This window comes from Ustilago hordei, assembly GCF_900519145.1.
Source record: "Ustilago hordei strain Uho2 genome assembly, contig: UHO2_contig_06, whole genome shotgun sequence".
NCBI lineage: Eukaryota > Fungi > Basidiomycota > Ustilaginomycetes > Ustilaginales > Ustilaginaceae > Ustilago > Ustilago hordei.
Window position 1 is genome coordinate 230,412 of NW_024545253.1, and position 20,872 is coordinate 251,283.

The window sequence follows — 20,872 nt, forward strand, 5'->3', positions numbered from 1 at the left end:
CGATTCGCGATCCGAATTTTGTTGTTGAAGCAGAATGTCGGTGCTCCGCGATATCGTCTTCTGGCCCCTTAACCTCTTCTGACCCCTGATCCTCTTCTGGCCCCTCTTGTGTCAGAGGCCAACTTGACTCGAGAGATGGGCTTGAGCGGTCCGTGGATTGGGATCACTAGGAGGTACGCTGCTGCTTCACAGTAACTCGATACGGCGTCGCTATCGTCGATGGTCTCTTGCTCCATTTGAAAGGTTAGATGGGATCAAAGTCTGTCACGCCAGAGTTGCTGGCCAGACGCGTTTTTTTGGTTGTTTTTTTGCTTGCCAAGAGAAGGCGGCGGCGGCTGCTGTCTGAATGAGCCGAAAAGTGGAAAAGGGATGTTCGTTGGGAGAGGAGCATGTGGGCACGAATGCACGAATGCATGGGTGGATGGATATAAAAGTGGGCCAGATGTTGATCATCAGAGCTTGACAAGCTTGACAAGCTTGGCTACCATAATGGCAAGCTCTCGTCTCTGCTCTGCCCATCCTCAAGCAGCTTTGAGGGTATGAAGCGATTCAGTCTCGAGAAAAGAGCAACCGAGACAGCCAAGGGAGGGAGAGGGTCAACAAAAAGCATATCATGAAGATTGCCTTGCCTACTTCTCCCTACCTCTCTCTAACCTCTATCCTACCTCTCTCCCACCTCTCACCGCTGCCCATTCGGATGGTGTCAGCTGGTTCGGCTTCTCCGTTGCTTGAATCGAAGCGAGATCTAGTCGAGCCCGACCTGACCAACTTGCCCTTCATCCTCCTTCTCTTCTTCTTGCCTTGCCTTGCCTTGCCTTGCCTTGCCTTGTGCCCCTGCATCCATCCACTTTTGATTCTTTGGTCCCTTCGGATACTCCGTTCGTTTGTCTTTTTGCTTTGGATTCGACTTGGTCTCTGCTGTCTCTATCGGATCGATTCCGAAGCTGATTCAGTGAGAGTTTTTCCTATCTTTTCTGTTCTTTTGGTTTCTATTCAACAGCATCGGCGGCTATCACCAGGGCAGGATCCCAGTGACGCCACACAAGCATCCATCGGAACTGCTTCTCCTCTTCTCCTCTCCTCCTCTCCTCCTCTCCTCCTCTCCTCCTCTCCTCCTCTCCTCCTCTCCTCCTCGCTAGTCTTGGCTGAATCGACCTACAACCTTGTTCGGCTTCTCTAATCGTCTTAGTCACTCTCCTTCGGCCCTTCCGACCAAAATAATAATAATTCGACACTCACCGGCATGTCCTCTTGATAGGCACACTTTCAGCGCCTTTCCCTTAAATCCAAAAGACTCCTCTATAGCGGTCGCTCTTTCCTCCTCTGGAAAGCAAGGCACGATGGGCCAAGGTCAATCTAGGCCTCCTGCCGTTCATCCCTCGAGAGTCAGCTCTGAAAGGATTGCTGACTTGGAGGCATCTCGTCACTATCCAATCTCAGCTTCAGGCTGGATCAAGAGACCCCGTTCCAGATTCATCGCTGGCCGACGAGATCGAGTCTCTTCCACCGACATCATCTCATATCCTCATCACCAATTCATCCCAAAAGAGCAACGCCAACGTTCGGCCGGTCCCATTCGCAGCCGTCCAGAGCCATGCGAGTATGCGCCTCGACCTGCCCCTCAGCCACCGTGGCTACCCTCCTCACTTGCTCTCTCTCCCACCACAACCTTTCCCCCTACGAATGTCGTCGATAGCATAGCTGATGCCTCAACTATCCTCAACCCGTTGCAGCCATCTGCAGAAACGTCTCCAGTCAAGTCCCTCAAGCGCAGTTCGGCTCATCGAGTCAGTGCTAGGCCACGCGATCCACCCCTTCTCGAAGAGCCGGAATCCATCAAGGATCATGCAAGTGTCGACGGCCATTGCAATCCTCCTCAAACGCCTCCATCCGCCTCCGACCACGCCCATGAGCCGGTTCCTATCTCACCCTCTCTCGCTCTAGCTCTCAAAGCCGGACTTGGCTCTTGTTCGCTGCCAAGAACACAGGATGATCATTTGGCGGTCGATGCTCACAACAATGCCTCCATCACTTCAGCAAGATCTAACCAGGGTGGCCCCGATCAACCCTCATCCCCGCTACAGCAAGGCGCTGAGTTATGGACACGCACTCCTCGTCCTTCTATCCCCGAGGGCTGCCAATCCGAATTGGAAGTCTTTCGTCAAAGTCCTAGTGACCAAGCTTCACCTCAACCCTCAGCTATCGCCGCATCGAGTCGTGCGCAGAACAGCCGCTTCTCTTTTAGTAGTAGCCATCCGACCACCTCTAGCAGCGGCAATCAGAGCGATGCCCACTCTGGTCGATGCCGCTCATCCATATACGCCACTCGGATGGATCTGCAGCGCTACAGCTGTACTGCCTCCGAGACCGGCGATTCAGTTCAGAACCGTGCCTCTATCTCCGTTTTCAGACATCCTCCGCCGCACTCCTCTCGATCACAGTGCTACACTCGCGCCTCTTTATCGTCCATTCAAGCCAACTTGGCAGTACCAGCCACTTGGACCCCTGCAGCCAGTATCGCAAGGAGCAAGAGGCATTCAGGCACGCAGCAGCCCGCACACCAAAGATCCAATCCTAGCTTGTTCTCGGCATCTTCAGATTGCGATCCTGCATTCTATCGCGATCAACATGCCGACCAGATCGCAACGGCCAGCAACCAGACTAATTCCATAGATCCGGCGACGCTCGTACATCGCGCCTTCGATAGCTATGAGGAGCCAGCGCAAGACACGGCCGCCGCAAGTCGACGCTCGAGCATCTTGCGCTCGATCCACTCGGATGTCGCTGGCTCTCGCCAATCTTCGCTCGGGACCAAGCAAGTGGAACAGCTGCGCAGAGGTCCACAAGTCGAGCTGCACCAAGACTCGATTGACACCATCTTTGATGTCCAGCCTAACCCTGTAGTCAGGCGTTCTAGAGCTCTCACCTTGATCGACAGGCTGCGTGGCAAGTCTGCCAGAGCAGCTCAAGCATCTACAGCAGAGGCCAACACGGTCACAGTGCAAGCCCAGCTCCTTGCAAATCCTGCCAACGCAGGCAGCATGCGCAGCCGCCTTAGGAGTTTGTCGCATTCCCAGGCAGCCAACAGATCTGTTGCGCAGAATGCTCCTACCCAGACTTTAAGCATCCAATCTCAATCACATGCTCAGTCCCAAACTCAGCAGCTCTCATGGCCAAGCGCATCAGGAACCCTTGGTCAGCGGCCGCCGCAGCATAGATCTAGCCCGATTCCAGCTCAGACAGGCGCAACGACATCCTCTGTAGTCTCAGACCGGATAGCTCCGCAAGCTACCTTCGACTCGTCGCGTCCGACAAGCATACGATCTGTTCGCACCCAGCGTAGCGTCCGATCTGCTAGAAGCTACAACAGCTCCAACGGGAGCCTGTCCGCGCGGTACAAAGCTGCACAACCTTCTTCTAATGCTTTCTCGAGCTCGAGGGCCAAGTCTACGATTACGTCCACTTCATCTCTCTGGTGGAAGCAAAATCAGCTCAAACGCAAAGGCTCCGAAGGCATCGTCTCCGAGGCGCAGGCTGCAAAGCAAGGTCGTTCTGGCTTTCTCCCCTCAGGACATGAGCCTCAAGACTCGGCTTGGGTCGATATCGATGCCGAAGAACAGAAAACAACCGCATCTGAGGACCCTTGGACATTCTCCAAGGCTCTTTCAAGTGACATTCCATTCGAGGCAAAGCCACAGAAGAGCAAGATGGCAGGCGGCCTCTGGATTTGGCCTCGACGGCCCTCTGCAGCTCGCGTCTTCAGTTTTCGTCTCTCTCGATCTCAATCTGGTCATGGCGGGCGTGCTGAACGCGTCGGCAGCGAGCCTTGCTATCCAACAACAGCTAGATCGACACAGCGCGATGACGCTGTCCTTTCGCCTGTCAACGTGATAGGCATGCCTGTAGACACATCCTCAAGCTCTTTACGACCAGTTCTTGCTGGATCCAGCACAGGCAACTCATCGGAAACCTCCTTCACTTCGTTGGCTCCGCCAATCCCACCGGCCCCTGTGCCTCCGCTCCGCAAGCCACGTCGTCCTTTGCAGAAGACAGAGACACCAAACAGGCAGGAGAGATCCGACTCTGTCGATTCAATCCTCACCCTCAGCTGCTGGGTGGACGGCGCCGCTGACTCAAACATCCAGCCACCACAACAGACGCAGCAGCATATGGCACAAAGCGAAGCAAGCTTGGCCCAAACCGAAATAACGGCGACGCAGGCGCATACATCAAGCACATCAGCGACTTCTTTGGCCGTGGGCTCAGCGTCCACAGCGCCAACCAGCGTCAACGCAGCCACGTCGGCAGGAGAACAACAATCTTTGCTCCCTCCAACCCCAAGAGTTACAGCTCCTAAGCACAAAGCTGTGACGCTAAGCGACTACGCCCTTTCACCTGCGCCTACACTTTCCCGCCGCCTATCCGACATCTCTGACGCAGGCACCAAGGAGACCTTGCTTTTGGACCGTGAGTCGCTGACTGCGCCCAAGATGAGCTCCGACTCTTTCGTTCGTGGTCCGATTGACGAGCAACATCCACATCTGCAGACCTTCTACCCGGCAGGTATCTTTGTGACGCGTCCAGTCAGACCGACACCTTTGACCATCACGTCGCCGTTGTCCCCAATGACGGAAGAAGAGGCAGGAACAGCCTCGCCTCGCAGAGTTGGAGGCCTGCCGGACTTCTCGTCGCCATCTCTCTCTCTTGGTCACGATGGCAGTCTCGGCAGGTCGACCAGTGCTCACACGCAAGATCCAAGCCTCACAGAAACTAGCCGCTCCTTCCGCTCCGTGCCTTCCTTCAGATCGACGAGCGATGGCAGCGTACATCGATACCGTCCCTTGCCTACATTGCCCGGACGTGCGCCTGGCAACTCGGTTGATTCAACGATGAATCGTCGGAACCCATCGTATGGAACAGACTCGTTCCTGACAGCTGAGTTGCACAGTCGATACGGAAGCATCGAGCAGCCAGCGCCTGACCGTATAGATGGCTTGCCTGTACGAGACACGCAGCTCTCACCGCTCATGCTTATGGGAATGGTAACCGCTGCCAACTCGCCTACCCAATCGACTCACAACAGCCATGATGGGCTTCCAGAAGAGCCATCTAGATCTAGCCTAGCATCCATCGCGTCACCCATGGCTGGGACAAGACCCCTGCCGTCGATTCCTACTCGCAGCATCGACGCCACCCTCGACTTGACTCGACCGCATTCCAAAGGTGCTGGGCAAAGACGCTCTCTGAGTCAGGCAGGCGGCGCCGCCGAAGGTCCGCCTCTGTCGCCATCAGCGTTCTACGATATCAAGCCTCAAACTTTACTTCCTCCAGCCAAGACACCTGCAGGTCCCAGGCACAGCTGGAGCTCGGCAGATGGACCCTGGTCTGCTGCTGTGGTGACGGCGAGCTCCGTTGTTGGCGCTGTCCGAGGGATAGCCAGTCCGGAAAGGACTGTCACTGATGGTGATGTTCTTCGACGAGCCCTTGCTCAGCCAAGGGACGATAGAGATGATGCCTACCGCAACAGCGAGCGGCAGATGGTCTCGTCCGGTGTCGTCATCGACGACGACGAAGATGCCGAGCTCACAAGACTCGAGATGTGGCGTTCAGGAAGTAAGATTCTGCCCAAGCAAACAGTCAGAAGCGAGTCTGCTGATGGCTCCGTCATCGTTGACAGGGCGCCCTTTGCGGACACAGGAGTCCAGGCGAGTCTAGCTGCGCTGCGTGCTCTTGAGTCACCCGGCGAAAGCCTCAGGACCGTCTTGGCACGTCAACGCATCTTCGGCGAGCCTGACGCTTCGGTCACCGAGTGCCTTCGTGAGTCACACATTCTGGACTCTGAATCACCACTCGATGACCAAGACTTGCTGGTCATGAGCGGGCCACGACCAAGGAGGCGTGCTGCACCTTACCCCCGATTGCGCGAGTCTTTCTACTCTTCCGAAGAGTTTTCCTCGAGCGGCAGAAGCTTGTCCGGTCGTCGGGTAGACAGAGTCAGGAGAAGGCGTCAGCAAAACTATACGAGCATGGCAGAGGCATCGAGCGCTTCAGTCGCCGAAACGAGTGGAAGAGGCTCTGACTCGGAAGGAGCTACACTCGCCGCTATCCGCTATGTTCGTTCTCGAACGGCAAAAGGCTCGGCTGAAGGACGAGCTTCCCAAACACATGGTGGAAGACGCGACTCCGCTGTTCAGACTGACGACGTGGTAGCAGAGGAGACACCGTCTGCGTCGCGAGCGACAGCTTGGGAAGACCTGGCTGGGATCACGAAGCCTGAACAAGATTGGCGAGCTGCCTCGTCGCGTCTTGACAGCGACAATGCGGTGGCAAGTCAGCAAGGCAAAATCCCGGAAATGGCCTTGACGCCGCCTGTCGGCAACCTTGAGCAGCAGCAGCAGCAGCATGCAAGTCGGCCACGACATGACCGATACGTGACTGCGATGTCGCATGCTGACAGCACTATGGCTTCCCACGAGCAAGACATCCGTGAGCTCGTAGATCAGACTCAAGACCCAATCTTTCGTCCTGTTGACTTCGATGGAGGGGTTGGGCTCAGTCCCCATGCCAACGCAGTCTCACCTGCCTCGACCATAAGTCCAGCGCTGCTTCTCAAACACGAACGCGTCGCTTCGCAGATGCCCTCATCTGCCACACTTGTCGGATCTCGTGTTGCGTTCCCGATTTCGTCGATACCAAGTGGATCTATTCACGAACAGCGATACATGCAATCTCCTTCCTTGCCACATGATCTCGCTATCGCTCAACGCAGCGAGCCGCGCAGTTACGTTCCGCCTGCGACCCGCATTAGGCCAGAGAAAGACACCGAGCAAACGTCGAGACGCATGCTGGTCCAGCAACGGCAACGTTCCCAAAGTGATGTTCACGTGTCTAGTGCACAAAATAGCAGAATCAGCTTACCTCGATCGAGGCATTACGAAACCGAAATGAGCCGATACGATGCACAACTCGAAGATCTGCTCCATCTGCGCGAAAAGGTGCTTCAACTCGAAAGTTCACGTGGTCATGGACGCTTCGACAGTCTCGCTACCAGCTTCGTCGATCATGGTAGTACAATTTCGAACCATGGCGATCACTCCTACAGCGTCGACCGCTCGGACGTACGACCTCGCAAGAGCTCAACCTCGTCCAAGCGAAAATTGAGGCCATCCAAGCTTGGCTACACCATGCCTGACATCATGGCTTGGCAAGCTGGTCTTGGCAACAACAATCAAACTTCTTCTGCGGTCGTGTGAGGCTCATCGCTGAACCGGGAAGAGGGCTTCGAAACTTCTCTTGAGCCTCTAACTCACCTTCTCGACCGGTGTATTCTTCCTCCGTGACACGCGTTGCGTCACCCGATCAATGCCCTTTTGTCAGAACACTTCACCCTCCTTTTTGTTCTAGACTCTGGCTGTTCTCTGTTATATCTAACAGAAGGGCAACCCTCGTCGCGCGTGTGATGCATAGGCGGCTCAAGCTCATTCGCGAGCGTTTAGCGGCGGCTGTAGCGGCCAACTGAAGGTACGATAAGGCAGTCGAAGGCTCGCAAACCTTTCTCGTCAAGCGAAGGGACTCGAGCAAGCGCTCCTGTCTGGTCCCTTATCACCTGCGATCTGGTTGACACCGCTTCAAACCGCCGGAACGGTCCGTCTCCAAACACACACTCTTCATGCTTAGGCTATCTTCACATTCATCCATTCGTTCATATATGCTCAACATCGCAATGCAGATATACTTTCTTCCAAACCATTCCATCATCATTGCGTCGAAGTTTGGCACAGTGCTCAGACCCCATCCAGCAAGCAGCAAGCAGCAAGCACAATCATCCAAAAAATGTAAGCTAGCACGTAACTGTGGCCTAGGCCTTGTGATTCTAGGGTCGCTTTTGTACGTTCCCTGCTTGAATAGAAAAGATCAGGCTAGCGGTGTTCAAGATCTGCACAGGCGGCTGCACTTACGTCGCCTTGGCTTGCTGCATAGGAGTCTCGCGAAGTTTGCGCTTCCGCAAGATGCAGCTGAGTGCTAGTGACCGAGTTGGAAAGCATTCACGAGCTGTTGCTGCTACTAGCATGTCGAATTCTCCGGTTGGAGCTGTTCCGAGGCCATCGCTCATTACTTTTCATTGCTCTGAATCTATAGACATGAGGAACAGAAGCTCTTCAAGATTCGATATCCGACTTTGACAGCCGTCAGATAACACGACGTGCTGGTTTCTAAGATCAGCATGTCGAGTTTGTGATACACAATTTGCCCAGCCTTCTTCGCTTTCCCTGACTGCTTGCACCTTCTCAACGACCAGAGGAAAGCTTGAGCCGAAGTGACGAAGCGGTAGCCGACCCGCACATGAGCACAGGACCCTTCAATAGCGCGTCGGCCAAGTCGGTTCGAACAATGGTGTGTGTGACACCATTGTTCGAACCGACTTGGCCGCACAGTTCTCTTTACAATCTGCACATATTGCGGTCAAAGTCCCCGCTAGAACACATCCTCGAACCTCTCGCTTGAAGACCGCGCAGCCTCAGCAAGAAGTCTGGGAAACGCAACGGGCTTTGGCCGTCGTCATGCATCGGAGTCGCCTCTGACTGGGTCAGTAGTGAAGGCACTATGCCAGCACCAGCTGCGCATGAGCATACTCGCTTCTCAGCCCGAGTGTCCGGAAAGGCATAGCAGCAGGCGAATGAATGTCAGGTTGAGACTTCTCATCCCACTCGGCACTGTTGATTGCGCTTCGAATACTTCGGTGACAGCTGCAGGATCGGCTTCTTTTGTCTTCCATCGCGCAGCTCTGCACGCCACTTCTAAGCGTCTTGACAGTGCAATCTTCTAGCCTCGATCCTCAATGCCCTTGGATCCTTGGTCTGGTTTCAACAGACAGGGGCTTCCTGTTATCACAGACGCTTGCGAGTCTATTCGAATACCTTGCCCACTTGTTCGTTTGATGATGACATGTCAAGTCGTATTGCGCCACTGAGAAGCGTCGCATAGCACAACAAGGCGAAAGCAGCGACTCGGTGCTTCTGAGCTCTGGTGTTCCGACTACACATCCATTCGGACGGAGCGGCTGGCCTCAGAAGACTACATATACTCATCTGCTCTGTCTTCCCTTCCTTATTCGTCTCCTCATCTTACTCTCTCCTCTCCTCTCCACTCCACTCTAATTCCTTGACCTGACCCTTTCCCTTCCCCTTGCTCCCTGCTCCTGTTCCCTTGCTCCCTGCTCCTGTTCCCTTGCGATACCCCAGGATCTATCCCGATTAATCTTTCGTTGGAAACCTTCTGATCTTAACGACTATCTTCAAGTCTACTCCCATATCCTTCCCCTCACACAAAATCTCTTCACGATGCGACTCTCTTCTTCGCTCATCCTGATCCTCGCTGCGATCACCATGGCCAACGCGGCCTCGGTCGATGCTGCTCTTCCGGCTACTCATAAGCACCACCTTGCTCGCGTCAAGGATGGCAAGGTTCGTGTCAACGCTCTCGACACTGCCAAGGTCAGCACCGGCCAGGTCGACCTCAAGAACCTCAAACACCTCGTCAAGGTTGCCGCTCGTCGTGGTCTCGCTGACGTCAACGCTCTTCACGCTGCTCACACCAATGTCGATGCCGTCGACATCAAGCACGTCGCTGGTCTCGTCCAGACCCTCTCTGCTCACCTTGAGAGCCAGACCAAGACCGCTGAGGGTATCCTCAAGCTCAAGGACCACAAGAAGCAGGCTGCCAAGACCGATGTCCTCCTCGACAACATCAAGGCTTCGCTCGCCAACACTTTCATCGACCTCCACAGCTTGACTCAGAGTACCAAGAGCGCCACCCACCACCAAAAGGGCTCGGTCGCCAAGGTCCGTCTCCTTAGCCGAGACCTTCTCAGCGTGCTCAACCCCCAAGTCGTCAGCAACCTCATCAGCTCCAAGGACGTTGCTGGCTCAGCCGGTCTTGCCACTCTCCTCCAGAACCTTAACGTGGACTCGGTTCTCCAGGGTGATGCCTTGTCGGTCCTCACCAACCTTAAGGTCATCGAGACCGTCCACAAGGTTGCCAAGATCGACACTGTTCTCGCTTCTATCACGGCCATCCCGGACGCTGTGCCCCTTATTGAGGCATTCCAGGGTCTTGACTCGCCTGTCGCCTTCGTCGCTGCTCTTGCTGACATTAAGAGCATCACCTCGCTTGTCTCTGCGGTTCACGGTGGTCAGAACGAGGTCGCCAAGGTCCCTGGCTCTGGAAAGCTTGTCGCTTACGCCGTCAAGTATGGCTTCAACACCGTCGCTCGCGTCTTCAACGTTGCTGGTGTCGAGTCGGTCCTCAAGTCGGTCATTGCGGTCCCTGGCTCCGTTGCTCTGCTCGAGTCGATCAAGAGCGTCGCTGACGTTCCTGCCTTCGTCTCGGGCTTGCAGGTCCTCAACACTGTCAGCTTCGTCAAGTCGATCCAGTCGGTCACTGACATCAACGCTCTCACTGGAGTCCTTGCCACTGTCAGCCACATTGCTCCCGTCAAACGCCAGCTTCTCGATGGCGTTAAGAGCACCGTCGCTGGTCTTGACCTTCAGCGTGTCCTCAGCCTTAAGCGTGCCATTGCTCACGTTGTCGCCCTGCCTAATTCCACTCTGGCGAAGGTCGAGGCGGTTGTTAAGCGTGGTCTCACTAGTGGCCTTGTTGACACTGACGTCGCTGGTCTTGACCTTGCCCACATCGCTGTGCTCAAGCGCTCGATTGCCGACCTTTCTGTCCTCGACGAGAAGGAGATCGATGATCTTCTCGCTGTCGTGAGGCGAGATGTGCTCGCCGACGTAGGTAGCCTTGTTGACATCAAGGATGTCCTTGGCATCACTGATGACAAGGTCAGGCGCGATGGTCTCCCCATCGGCAAGCTTCCCGTCGACATCGGTGGTTTCGGTTCCGGTCCTCTTGGTGAAAGTGGTGCTACCCTCGGCTTGCTCGACCCCAACGATGGTCTTGCTTCCACCGGCGGTGCTGGTGAGGGTACTCTCGGTCACGGTGGAGGAGATCTTACTCTCCTTGACATCCACCGTCTTGCCTCGATCAAGCGCTCTTCGCTCCTCACCCCCGTCGAAGAGACCATTTCCAACCTGCAGCTCCTCCAGACACTCCCCATCCTCAAACGTACCATCCTTGACACTACGGGTATGGTCTCTTCCGTTCCCGAACTGCTTCACTCTGTCCACCCTCTCCGCCGTCAGGCTCATAAGGAGGACAACATTTCGATCGCTCTCTTCGATGACTCCGTCGAAACCTTCACCACGGATGTCACAGCTATGTTGACGCAGGTCGTGGAAATCTCTGACACCCTTCAGGTCAGCTCGATCACCACAGATATCAAGGAGCAGATCATTCCTCTGGTTCAGGCGATCACCAAATCTGTCGCTAAGATCGCCAGCGTCAAGGCTCCTAAACTCAAGAGCAAGCTCGACAAGATTGACAAGTTTGTTGCCAAAACTGTTGAGTCTCTTATCTAAGTTTCAAATCAAGGCGTTGAGTTGATTGATTCGCTCCGCCGGTTTGCCTTTGTTTATTCTATCCTTCGTTTGTTCATTGTTGAGGGTGTGTTTGATGGTTCATCATGCTTTTGCCACCTCATCTAATTGAAGATAACAATTAATATACGGCGTTATCGGGGTCACGATCAGACTCCCTTTGCCACAGCCGTATGTTCTATGTAATGCTTAGTTTTCTTAGTGTGAGACTAAATGACAAACACATATATATACTCCATTCACTGCTCTGATCCCATCCGAGGCAGGGTGTGTTCCTTCATTTGTACCCCTGTGTTGCTATGATACCGGGTGCCACTGTGTTGTCACCATGACAACAATTGCGTACCTCATTGTGCTCCTCGCTTATGTGAGCCTCCCGTATCTCGATGTCTCGGCCGTAACACGTGCACCTTGCTTGAGATGCCGACGCATCTTCAACTCCCCCCTTCGGCGGGATCTCCAGTCCTATCATCCTAGCCAATCGTGAGGTGTTAAGACCCTGTAAGGGTTTTGTCAAGACATCTGCAACGTTGTTTGCTGTTCCGACATATTTGATCTCCACATCGCCCTCTTGTACGTGATCGCGTACGAAATGATACCGTGTGTCGATGTGCTTTAACTTCCAATGTTTGGCTGGGTCTTTACTCACCTGTATGCACCCCTGGCTGTCTGTGTATAGTACGGGCCGAACGCCCGTGGCCTCCAAATCCCGGAGCAAATATGAGAAGAATAAGGTTTCTCGTACCGCTTCGGAAGCGGCGACAAACTCTGCTTCGACTGCCGACAGTGCCACGCACTTCTGAACGTGTGATTTCCAACTCACCGGACATCCATACACATATGTTATCGACCCCGAGGTACTTCTTCGTCCATTTGTGGGGTCGGATGCCCAGTTTGCGTCGGTATACGTCGTTACCGGTGTATCCGAGTGCTCGTTTGTCTCTCCTCCTAGGTGCAACTGATATTCGTTCGTTTGGTTCAGGTACTTTACCACGTGGACAGCTGCCTTCCATGCACTGTCGATCGGGATCGACATATATCGCGCCAATACGCCGACGGCAAAGGCAATATCTGGTCGGGCTGTGTTGGAGACCCATAATAGTTGGCCGACCAATTCTTGATACCTCTTTGCTCGCTTAGGTTCACATCGCTCGCCTCCGGCGGTGTTCGCTACACTCAGCATGGGTATCCAGGATTTCTCGTTTGCTCCTCCTAACCATTTGTTCACCATTTCCTTGATGTATGCCGTTAGACTCAGGGATATCCTCCTCCGTCTTCTATCACGTATAATCTTGATACCCAGAAATTCTTTGATCCGTTAATGAATTTGTTGACAGAAGGTTAACATTAAGGTGCTTTACATACAATACATTTTGCAGAGAGATTTCCCCGTAACCTGTTGATATGCTCGCATCTCCTATAGCTGCCGCTTCCAAGACCTCGCTTCCGGCGGTAATTATCCGCTTTCGGCAAGTTCTCGGGTGAATGAGCATGCTGTAGTCGTTCACCATATGATAACTCGCCCCCGAGTCCAAGATCCAATGAGCTGTTTCTTTTGTGTTCGAGGGGTCCTGCCATTTCATTGGGAGGGTGAGGGAGCACCACGCTTCCTATTTAGGTTCAGCGAGGGGGGAGTCCTTGGGAATGGTAACCAAGGCGTCGCATTGGCTGATACCATGTCCCGGTCGCTTGCAGATCCAGCATCGGATTCGGCGTGGTTTGCTTGCGTTCCTCGGGCTCGCGTGGCTGTTGTCGGCTTCGGCTTCGGTCTCTCCGGCCCGTTCATTTTGATCGTCGTTGCCGGCGGTTCTAGCGCTGGCTTGTCGGGGGTTGATCCTTTGTGCGGGGACACTCTCGACAGCAGTCTGCCGGATGCTTAATGCGGTGGCAAGGGCGTTGAAGTCGATTTGATGGACGGTGGCAACCGTCTCCTTGTACACCGGATGCCGGATCGTGCATTTCTGCAGGGCCGAGAACAATGTATCATCGGCGAATGGTTTTCCGAGGAGACTGCTTTCAGTTTGTATGGACCGGATCTCTTGGATTAGCTTTCTGGCATCCGAGTGAAACATCTTTGCATCGTTGAGTTGCGAGATAAGCGCAAGTCTGTGGGACGTCTTGGTGGCTTCATTCGTGAGACCGTTTTCGATCTTTCTCCATACTTGGTTGAAAGTAAGGTACTCCTTGATTACATCTAGAACGAGGTAGTTTACATTGTGTTCTCCGGTAGTATCGATTGTTCCACGCAGGGCGTTAATTAAAGCGTCGTCAAGGGAGCGGCTCCATTTCGGGTGTTTCTTGTCGTACGTTCCCTCGAGATGTTTCATCGCATGAGGCACGGATCGGAGGAAAGATTTCACGTGAGCGCTCCAGCTATGGTAGTTTCGTGACGTGAGCTTTGGCACAGGTTCAAGGAGCTTTGCTAGGGTGCGAAAGTTATATCGCTTGTCGCCATCATCAAAGTCGGAGTCGGAATCGGTGTCTCCGTCGGCTTCATCGTTGATGGCCTCCGGCTCGTTCTCGCTCGTGGCATTATTGTCGACCCGAACCTGGGTGTTCTTGCCTTTTCTGCTTCCTTTAGTCCTCGTTTCGGTGTCTTCTACCATGGTTGTCGGCGAGTTTTCGGTTAGCTCGGTGATAGCTTCTTCAGACTCTTAATCAATTGAAGATAACAATTAATATACGGCGTTATCGGGGTCACGATCAGACTCCCTTTGCCACAGCCATATGTTCTATGTAATGCTTAGTTTTCTTAGTGTGAGACTAAATGACAAACACATATATATACTCCATTCACTGCTCTGATCCCATCCAAGGCAGGGTGTGTTCCTTCATTTGTACCCCTGTGTTGCTATGATACCGGGTGCCACTGTGTTGTCACCATGACAACAATTGCGTACCTCATTGTGCTCCTCGCTTATGTGAGCCTCCCGTATCTCGATGTCTCGGCCGTAACACGTGCACCTTGCTTGAGATGCCGACGCATCTTCAACTCATCTCTTTTGTTTTTATTTTATTATTTTTTAGGCCCCTTAGTCTGTATTGCATTTTTTTTTTTGGAGTAATCACAGTTCCTTTCTGTCTCCCTTAGTATCATTGAGACTCTCCTAGTATCGTAAGAGGCTCCTTCGAGAATGTGAGATGAAGATGTATTGGTTGTATTTGTGCTGGCGGAAGTCTGAGTGTGCGGTTTTACAAGTCATCCGAAAATCGACTTCTCGACGTCCTCGCACCGTAAGAAGGTGAGCCTGAATACCTCGAACCACCTCTTTCATCGCTCTGCTGATATCCTTCAGCTCTACTAAACATCCTATTCGTTCTCCTCTCCCCACCACTGTCGATGTCACGATCATACTTATCACTGCGATAGCCACGTTCGTTGCTATCGCCCTTGGCGGACCTACTGTACCAGCCCCTGTTCGCCCTTTCCTCGTCGCGCATACGTTTCTGTAACAATCTAAACGGCTGACCAGCAAGTGTCGCTGCTTGTTCGGCATTGGCGAGCAACCATTTCTGACTCCAATCCTGTGCTGAGTCTTTCTTCTTCCCCTGTGCTTTCATCTGCTGGTCAGGATCGCCTAGGATATGATCGAATGAGAAATCTCTTTTGTTTCCAGCATCAGCGCCGAGTTGCTGTTCGAGCACGAATTTACGGACCTCGTTGGCGATCCTATCGACTGTTTCGCGGATACTTTCGTCTTCGCTTGTCGCAAAACCCATTAATTTCCTCTCTTCCCCTACTGCCGGTGCGATGGGCGAGTACCTTTGAGGAGCGGAAAGAATGCCTGTTTCTCTAGCTTGTCGAAGGGTTGAGACTACACCCTGCAAATCTCCTAGCCAGTCCCATTGAGTTTTGAGCACTTCGTTGTATAGACTGCCCGTGACACCAAGTACGTAGGATTCAATACCAAGCCAACGGGTTATGCGCGGGATGGAAAGCGCTACGTGTGGAAAATTATACCGATCCCGTATAGCTAGGAAAAGAAGCTGGAGGACGGAGGAATAAAATGGTGTATCTTTTCCATACTTCGGTCCATCACCCTTGCTTTCTGTAGTTGCTCCAGTGGCTTGTTCCGCATCATCAGTGGAAGTGCAAGTGGTGATGGAATTAATACCCCAAACCTCCTTCTTAGCCCACTCGAGCACCTCACCGAGATTTTTACACATTGCAATGCTCTCCCTCGCCTCATCAACGCCTGCTTCCAATTCTATGGGATCGATTTGGGCGGCCAACCCCTCTCTAACAAAGCGTTTCGCTCTTTGTGCTTTTGCTTCCTCAAACCTCTGCAGTCGATTTCTCTTGGCAAATGCCTGCAGGAGAGCTTTCGAGCCGGATTGAGTTTTAGGATTGCTGATGAGCGAAGTGTAGTTTCCGAATGGCGTCTGTTCCTCTCTTTCCTCGTCATGGGACCAATAGGAGGAGGGGGAGGTCGAAGTTCCGGCAAGAGCTTGGTCGAGAAGAGACATGAACGCGTTTGCTTCTTGTTGGGTTAGTGGTGTTCTATCGAGTCGTCTTCTGACGGGGTAGGAGGAAGAGGAGGGTATACGAGGTCGGAAACCATCGGATCGACGAGTGGAACCAGATTCTGCGAATAGGACGGAGCGGGGGATGGAGTGCTTGCGACGGCCGTCGGGAGTTTCGTAGCGTGATCGGGAGTGACGGGTGGAGGATGAGGGAGAGGGGGAGGAGAGAGTCTCTAGTTGGTCTGATAACCAGTTGCCTTTTTCCGAAGGAGCTGGTTTGGTGGAAGTGCGGGTCGGGCTAAGTTTTGGGACGGGGACCTTGGGAAATGGGTTGGATCCGTCGAATAAGCCTGTGTATGGGTTTGAGCTGGAAGATGGTGCCTCGTCGGAGGAGGGTTGGGAATCGAGTGGCCATGGTCCTCGAGATTGTGAAGGAGGCTGATATTCTGTGCTTAATGTGTCTTTCGATTCGGTTGAAACAGCACCGGTCGATGAGAAGGGAGAGGAAGCCTCTTCAGACGACTGGGATTGCGGTTTCTGATTGTCTTGATCGGAACGTCGAATGCTGGCTGAGAAATTGCGCTGTATTTCCACAGTAGAAGAAGATGGCGATGACGACGCCGACGCGGAGAGACCTAGACGCCTGACTGATCGAGCCAGTGCAGATGCCATTGTGAGTGAAAGCCTTGGAAGCAAGGCTGTGTGGTAGATGATGGTCAAGGATGGAGAGAGGAAAAGAGAGTTGGACAGGCCTTAATTTGCGAATCCGACCTTTTTTTTTCTTTTTCTTTTTTCTTTTTTTCTTTTTTCTTTTTTTCTTTTTTCTTTTTTCTTTTTTTCTTTTTTTCTTTTTTCTTTTTTTCTTTTTTCTTTTTTTCTTTTTTCTTTTTTCTTTTTTTTTTTTTTTTTTTTTTTTTCCTGCGTTTCTTCTTCGCTCTCTCACAAATTTCTCCACAAAGGATCCGAGTCCCGGACTTTCACTCACCACCTGTGCATGGTGGACACAAGCTTCTTCACTTCTCAGCCGGTCTCGCTAATCAAACAACTTTCCAACGCTCACGGGAGACAGTGTCGAAAGCTGCCCAGTATGAGGAATGCTGCAAGAGGCATTTGGATTTGCAAGAGAGTGGATCTGCAAGAGAGTGGATTCTGTAACGTGGCATTATGCTTCCTCGCGCTCCAAAACCGCGACACCTTCAACATGATGTGTCTGAGGAAACAGATCCGCCCCCCTGACACTCTTGATCTTGTACTTTGCCTCCATGCCTATCAGTTGGCCCACATCCCTTGCCTGCGTATGAACGTTGCAGCTGATATAAACGATGTGCTTTGGCCCCAATTTCACCAGTTGTCTGATGAATTCCTCATCGCATCCTCTCCTAGGTGGGTCGATAATCACCGTTGTTTTGTCTGCAGGGTACTGAATCTTAGCAAAGATGTCTTCTGCATTGCCAGCGAGGAACTTTGCATTGGTAATCGAGTTGAGTTCTGCGTTCTTCGTGGCGTACTTGATGGATTCGGAAGAAATTTCGACTCCAGATACCTCACCGAAGAGCGAGGCTAGGCAGAGAGAGAACAGCCCCGAGCCGCAGTAAGCATCTACTAAGTACCTCTCCTCTGCACTGTCAGGGGTGGAGGAAGAGACGATTGCCTCACGCACGTAGTCAAGGAGATTAGGAAGAATGCCTCGGTTGTTCTGGAAGAAGGTGCCTGCCGGAGACTCGAATTTGGTTGTCAGAACTCGTTCCTTCACTGTAGCCTTGTGGTCCGTCACTACTTGGGTATCCAGTTCCTTCTCCACCTCTCCGCCTGGGGGTTGAGTAACTGCTTGGTCCTCCGCAAAGCTCTCGTACGTCCTAAGTGAGTCTCGCAGCAGAATAGTCGCACCATTCTTGAAGCTTTCGATACCATCTCTGACTTTTTGCTTGGCTTCGGGTAGCGCGCGATTGATCGTCTTTGTAGCGATAGGACATTCTTCGATATCCATAACACGTTTTGTTCCAATGCAGTCGAAGCCGATGGCTACCGAGTATTGCCTCTTTTCTGCTCCCTCCACAACCTCTCTGTTGGCGTTGTTGCGAATGCCGCTTCTCCTACCTCGACGCAGTTCGTACGGCAGCTCGAAATGGGGAGTGAGTTTCGTGCGGTAGTTGTACTGGTTTGGACTTGCAATCGTTGGTAGCACCTGAGGTACCAAGCTTGGATCTAGGCCTGAGAAGCGTGCAAAAGCTCGCTCGACCACTCCACGCTTAATCTCCAGTTGACGCTCATAGTCAATCATCTGATACTGACAACCGCCACAGTCGCCAAAGTACTTGCACCTAACCAGCTCGTCTTTTCGAACATCGCTCTTCTCCAGCACTTCGATCAGCTTGGCTTTGGAGTAGAGGCGCTCGTTGCTTGTGATCTCAGCCACTACTTTCTCTCCAGGCAAGGTGTGGGGGATGGCGATGACCCAGTCGCGTTCAGGAGCGATAGCAAGTCCATCTCCATGTGCATCAAGACGTTTGATTTGGAGGGTGAGGCGAGTTCCTCTTTCGAATCTGTTCGAGTATTCCAGGCCTTCCGAGAGGATATCGGTCACTTTGCGGATGGAGAGAAGTTCTTCGATGTCCAACTCGATCGGTTCGCGGCCGGTTTTGGTGAGTTGCTTGGCATAGTCTTTGCGCTTTTGGCGTGTGCGACGTGCGTCTGCTTTTCGTTGCTGCTTGTCTTGTACGCAGGATGGAGCCGAGGTAGAAGAAGAAGCAGCGCCGTTAATACGAGTCGTATCTGGTTGAGTTGGTGGGCGCGAACGCATGCGCTTGGCTGGCGGTTGCTCTGGTGAGCAAGGTGCTGCTGTCGACATGGTGGATCTAGCAAAGGCTTTTGCAAGGTGTATTTCGGGCAGCGGGCTAATGTAAGGGAACTGCCTGATGAGCTGGGAAGTAGGGAGCGCTCGAGAGATTGGTCGTAATGCTTGTCGAAGAAGAGTTGTAGACCTCAGCAGCATCTAGCAGGTCAAGATGATTGTTATGTGTGATGGTCGTCAACTGGCAAGAAGAAAAAGTTCAGCCAACCAACCGCTTCGCATTTCAACACTCGCAATTCTCCACACTTTTTTTCTTTTTCTTCCTATCGTGCGAATGGATAGAAGCGCATTTTTCAATGGGGAGCGAAGGGGCACGTGACCATCGCTCACTCGAGTCAGGAAACTTAACACATTATTCTTATTATTTTCCTTTTGATTCTCAATTTCTCAGCCTCCTTTTCCAACAATTTTCACGCGCTGCCAAGGGCGATAACTTACCGTTGATTGTTTGCTCTTTTGGGAAATTTTCACGGCTTTCGGGACAGAGAACGAAATTCTCCTTGGTTGTTTATTCAATCGGTCTAACACTGATGGAAAAGCGCCAATCGGATCCGTGCGATCAAGACCCTGATCCTCTACCTCAACCTTCCCAACTCCTCACCTCTTTGCTCCACCTTACCACCTCCTTCCATCGCAGGAACCAACGTCAGCTCCATTCTAACCACCTCGAGTGCATCTCGGTACACTTTGGACAAGATGGCAGAAATAGCCAGTGCCTCCACCACAACCTCTCGCAAACCACGCGGCGCCAACCCATCAACTGACTACAAATCCCTCTTCCTCAAATCCAAAGATAAATACGACCGAGTCTCTAACGACCACACCGAGCTCAAAGCCAACGTAACAAAGGCCACAGCCAAGCAACAGAAACTTCGCGAAGAGCTCGACTACCTTCTCGACGCTGTTGCATCCAAGCGTGCCCAACGTACACGGATCGAACAATCACACCGCGACCACGCGCTGGAGTTGGAACGAGAAGCTGCAGCTGCCAGACATCATGCTAGCTCGCTTAGCTCAAGAGATAGGGACGATTACGAAAGATACGAGCCAAGGGCTAGTGCGTATGCAGGGGAGGAGTACAGCTCTTACTCAGCGAGGTACGGAGCGGGGGAAAGGGAAAGAGAAAGGGATGCGGATCCGAGCTATCCAGCATTTGCGAGCGGGTTGGGCGGGAGATATGTTTCTCCGCCTCCTCCAGCAGCGGTGGTGGGCGGGAGTGGGTCGAGTCAGAGGTATGCGCCATCGGAAGGCTCGACGCAGGGAGCAGCGTCAAGGAGTCCTTACGCCGGAGAAGCATACCGTGGTGTAGCGTCACGGTCTCCACCTTCGATGCGTAGAGCACACCCACACGATCAGCACTCTTCACCTTTGAGGTACGATGCCCATCAGAGGCATAGGGAGTCTACGCCACCTTTGGTACCTTCAGCGGTAAAGAGACCAAGACCGCCCAGCGTCGAACGAGAGCTGCTCGAGAGGGATAGTGCGTACGATGTTGATCCTCGCGATCGGGAGGGTGGTCATTACGTCAAGCGGCCGAGGAACGATTGAACTCCTTTTCGCGAGTCAGCACTTTGCATTTGTATCACCATAATCGCATCTGCAATACCGCAAAGCCACCTGCACTGCAGCCGTCTCGATTTTATCTTGCTTGCCTATTCCAGTCGTGGCGTGTTGATTGTGATGATGGCAGCGTGGAATCTGTCAGGCTTCACAGGTGGCAGGATTACACCCATTCGCAAGCTGGTTCTGCAGCTTCAATTGCCGTAAGTATAAACGTGCACGCTCCCCTACGGCCGTCGGTGTCATGCTCAATAGCCGCCGGACAGTTCAATCCGTGTGCACACTCGCACCTCCTCCCCTCCTTTCATGCCAAAATGTGTGGGACCGAGGACACCATCTCACCTCACCGCCCCAGCAGTGTTGTCGAAAAGGGGCTCAGTGGTGGGATCTCTCATCCGATTGCGTAGTGGTGGCGGACGACTTCATTATGTTGGCGGCAGGCTTCATTATGTTGGCGGAGTGTGTGGGTCTAAACGTACTCAGTTTTATTTTGACTGTGTTG

The 20,872-nt window shown here is 52.9% G+C and overlaps 6 protein-coding genes across 6 annotated transcripts; 3 read left to right on the forward strand and 3 right to left on the reverse strand.

Annotated features, from left to right (window-relative positions):
- Window positions 1-1,340: 1,340 nt before the first annotated feature.
- UHO2_03537 (uncharacterized protein) lies at window positions 1,341-7,253 on the forward strand (the record flags this gene model as incomplete). The annotated part of the gene is made up of 1 exon (XM_041554143.1): window positions 1,341-7,253. One exon carries the CDS (start codon window positions 1,341-1,343, stop codon window positions 7,251-7,253), a length of 5,913 nt encoding a protein of 1,970 aa, XP_041410077.1.
- A 2,088-nt stretch (window positions 7,254-9,341) lies between these two features.
- On the forward strand, window positions 9,342-11,477 carry UHO2_03538 (uncharacterized protein; the record flags this gene model as incomplete). The annotated part of the gene is made up of 1 exon (XM_041554144.1): window positions 9,342-11,477. One exon carries the CDS (start codon window positions 9,342-9,344, stop codon window positions 11,475-11,477), a length of 2,136 nt encoding a protein of 711 aa, XP_041410078.1.
- Window positions 11,478-11,772: 295 nt separating this feature from the next.
- Window positions 11,773-14,101, reverse strand: UHO2_03539 (uncharacterized protein; the record flags this gene model as incomplete). The annotated part of the gene is made up of 3 exons (XM_041554145.1): window positions 11,773-12,769; window positions 12,831-13,066; window positions 13,148-14,101. 3 exons carry the CDS (start codon window positions 14,099-14,101, stop codon window positions 11,773-11,775), a joined length of 2,187 nt encoding a protein of 728 aa, XP_041410079.1.
- A 586-nt stretch (window positions 14,102-14,687) lies between these two features.
- Window positions 14,688-16,631, reverse strand: UHO2_03540 (uncharacterized protein; the record flags this gene model as incomplete). Its single annotated transcript, XM_041554146.1, has 1 exon — window positions 14,688-16,631. The coding sequence occupies one exon, from the start codon at window positions 16,629-16,631 to the stop codon at window positions 14,688-14,690; it is 1,944 nt and encodes a 647-aa protein (XP_041410080.1).
- Window positions 16,632-17,121: 490 nt separating this feature from the next.
- Window positions 17,122-18,807, reverse strand: UHO2_03541 (uncharacterized protein; the record flags this gene model as incomplete). The annotated part of the gene is made up of 1 exon (XM_041554147.1): window positions 17,122-18,807. The coding sequence occupies one exon, from the start codon at window positions 18,805-18,807 to the stop codon at window positions 17,122-17,124; it is 1,686 nt and encodes a 561-aa protein (XP_041410081.1).
- Window positions 18,808-19,506: 699 nt separating this feature from the next.
- On the forward strand, window positions 19,507-20,358 carry UHO2_03542 (uncharacterized protein; the record flags this gene model as incomplete). The annotated part of the gene is made up of 1 exon (XM_041554148.1): window positions 19,507-20,358. The coding sequence occupies one exon, from the start codon at window positions 19,507-19,509 to the stop codon at window positions 20,356-20,358; it is 852 nt and encodes a 283-aa protein (XP_041410082.1).
- Window positions 20,359-20,872: the final 514 nt, after the last annotated feature.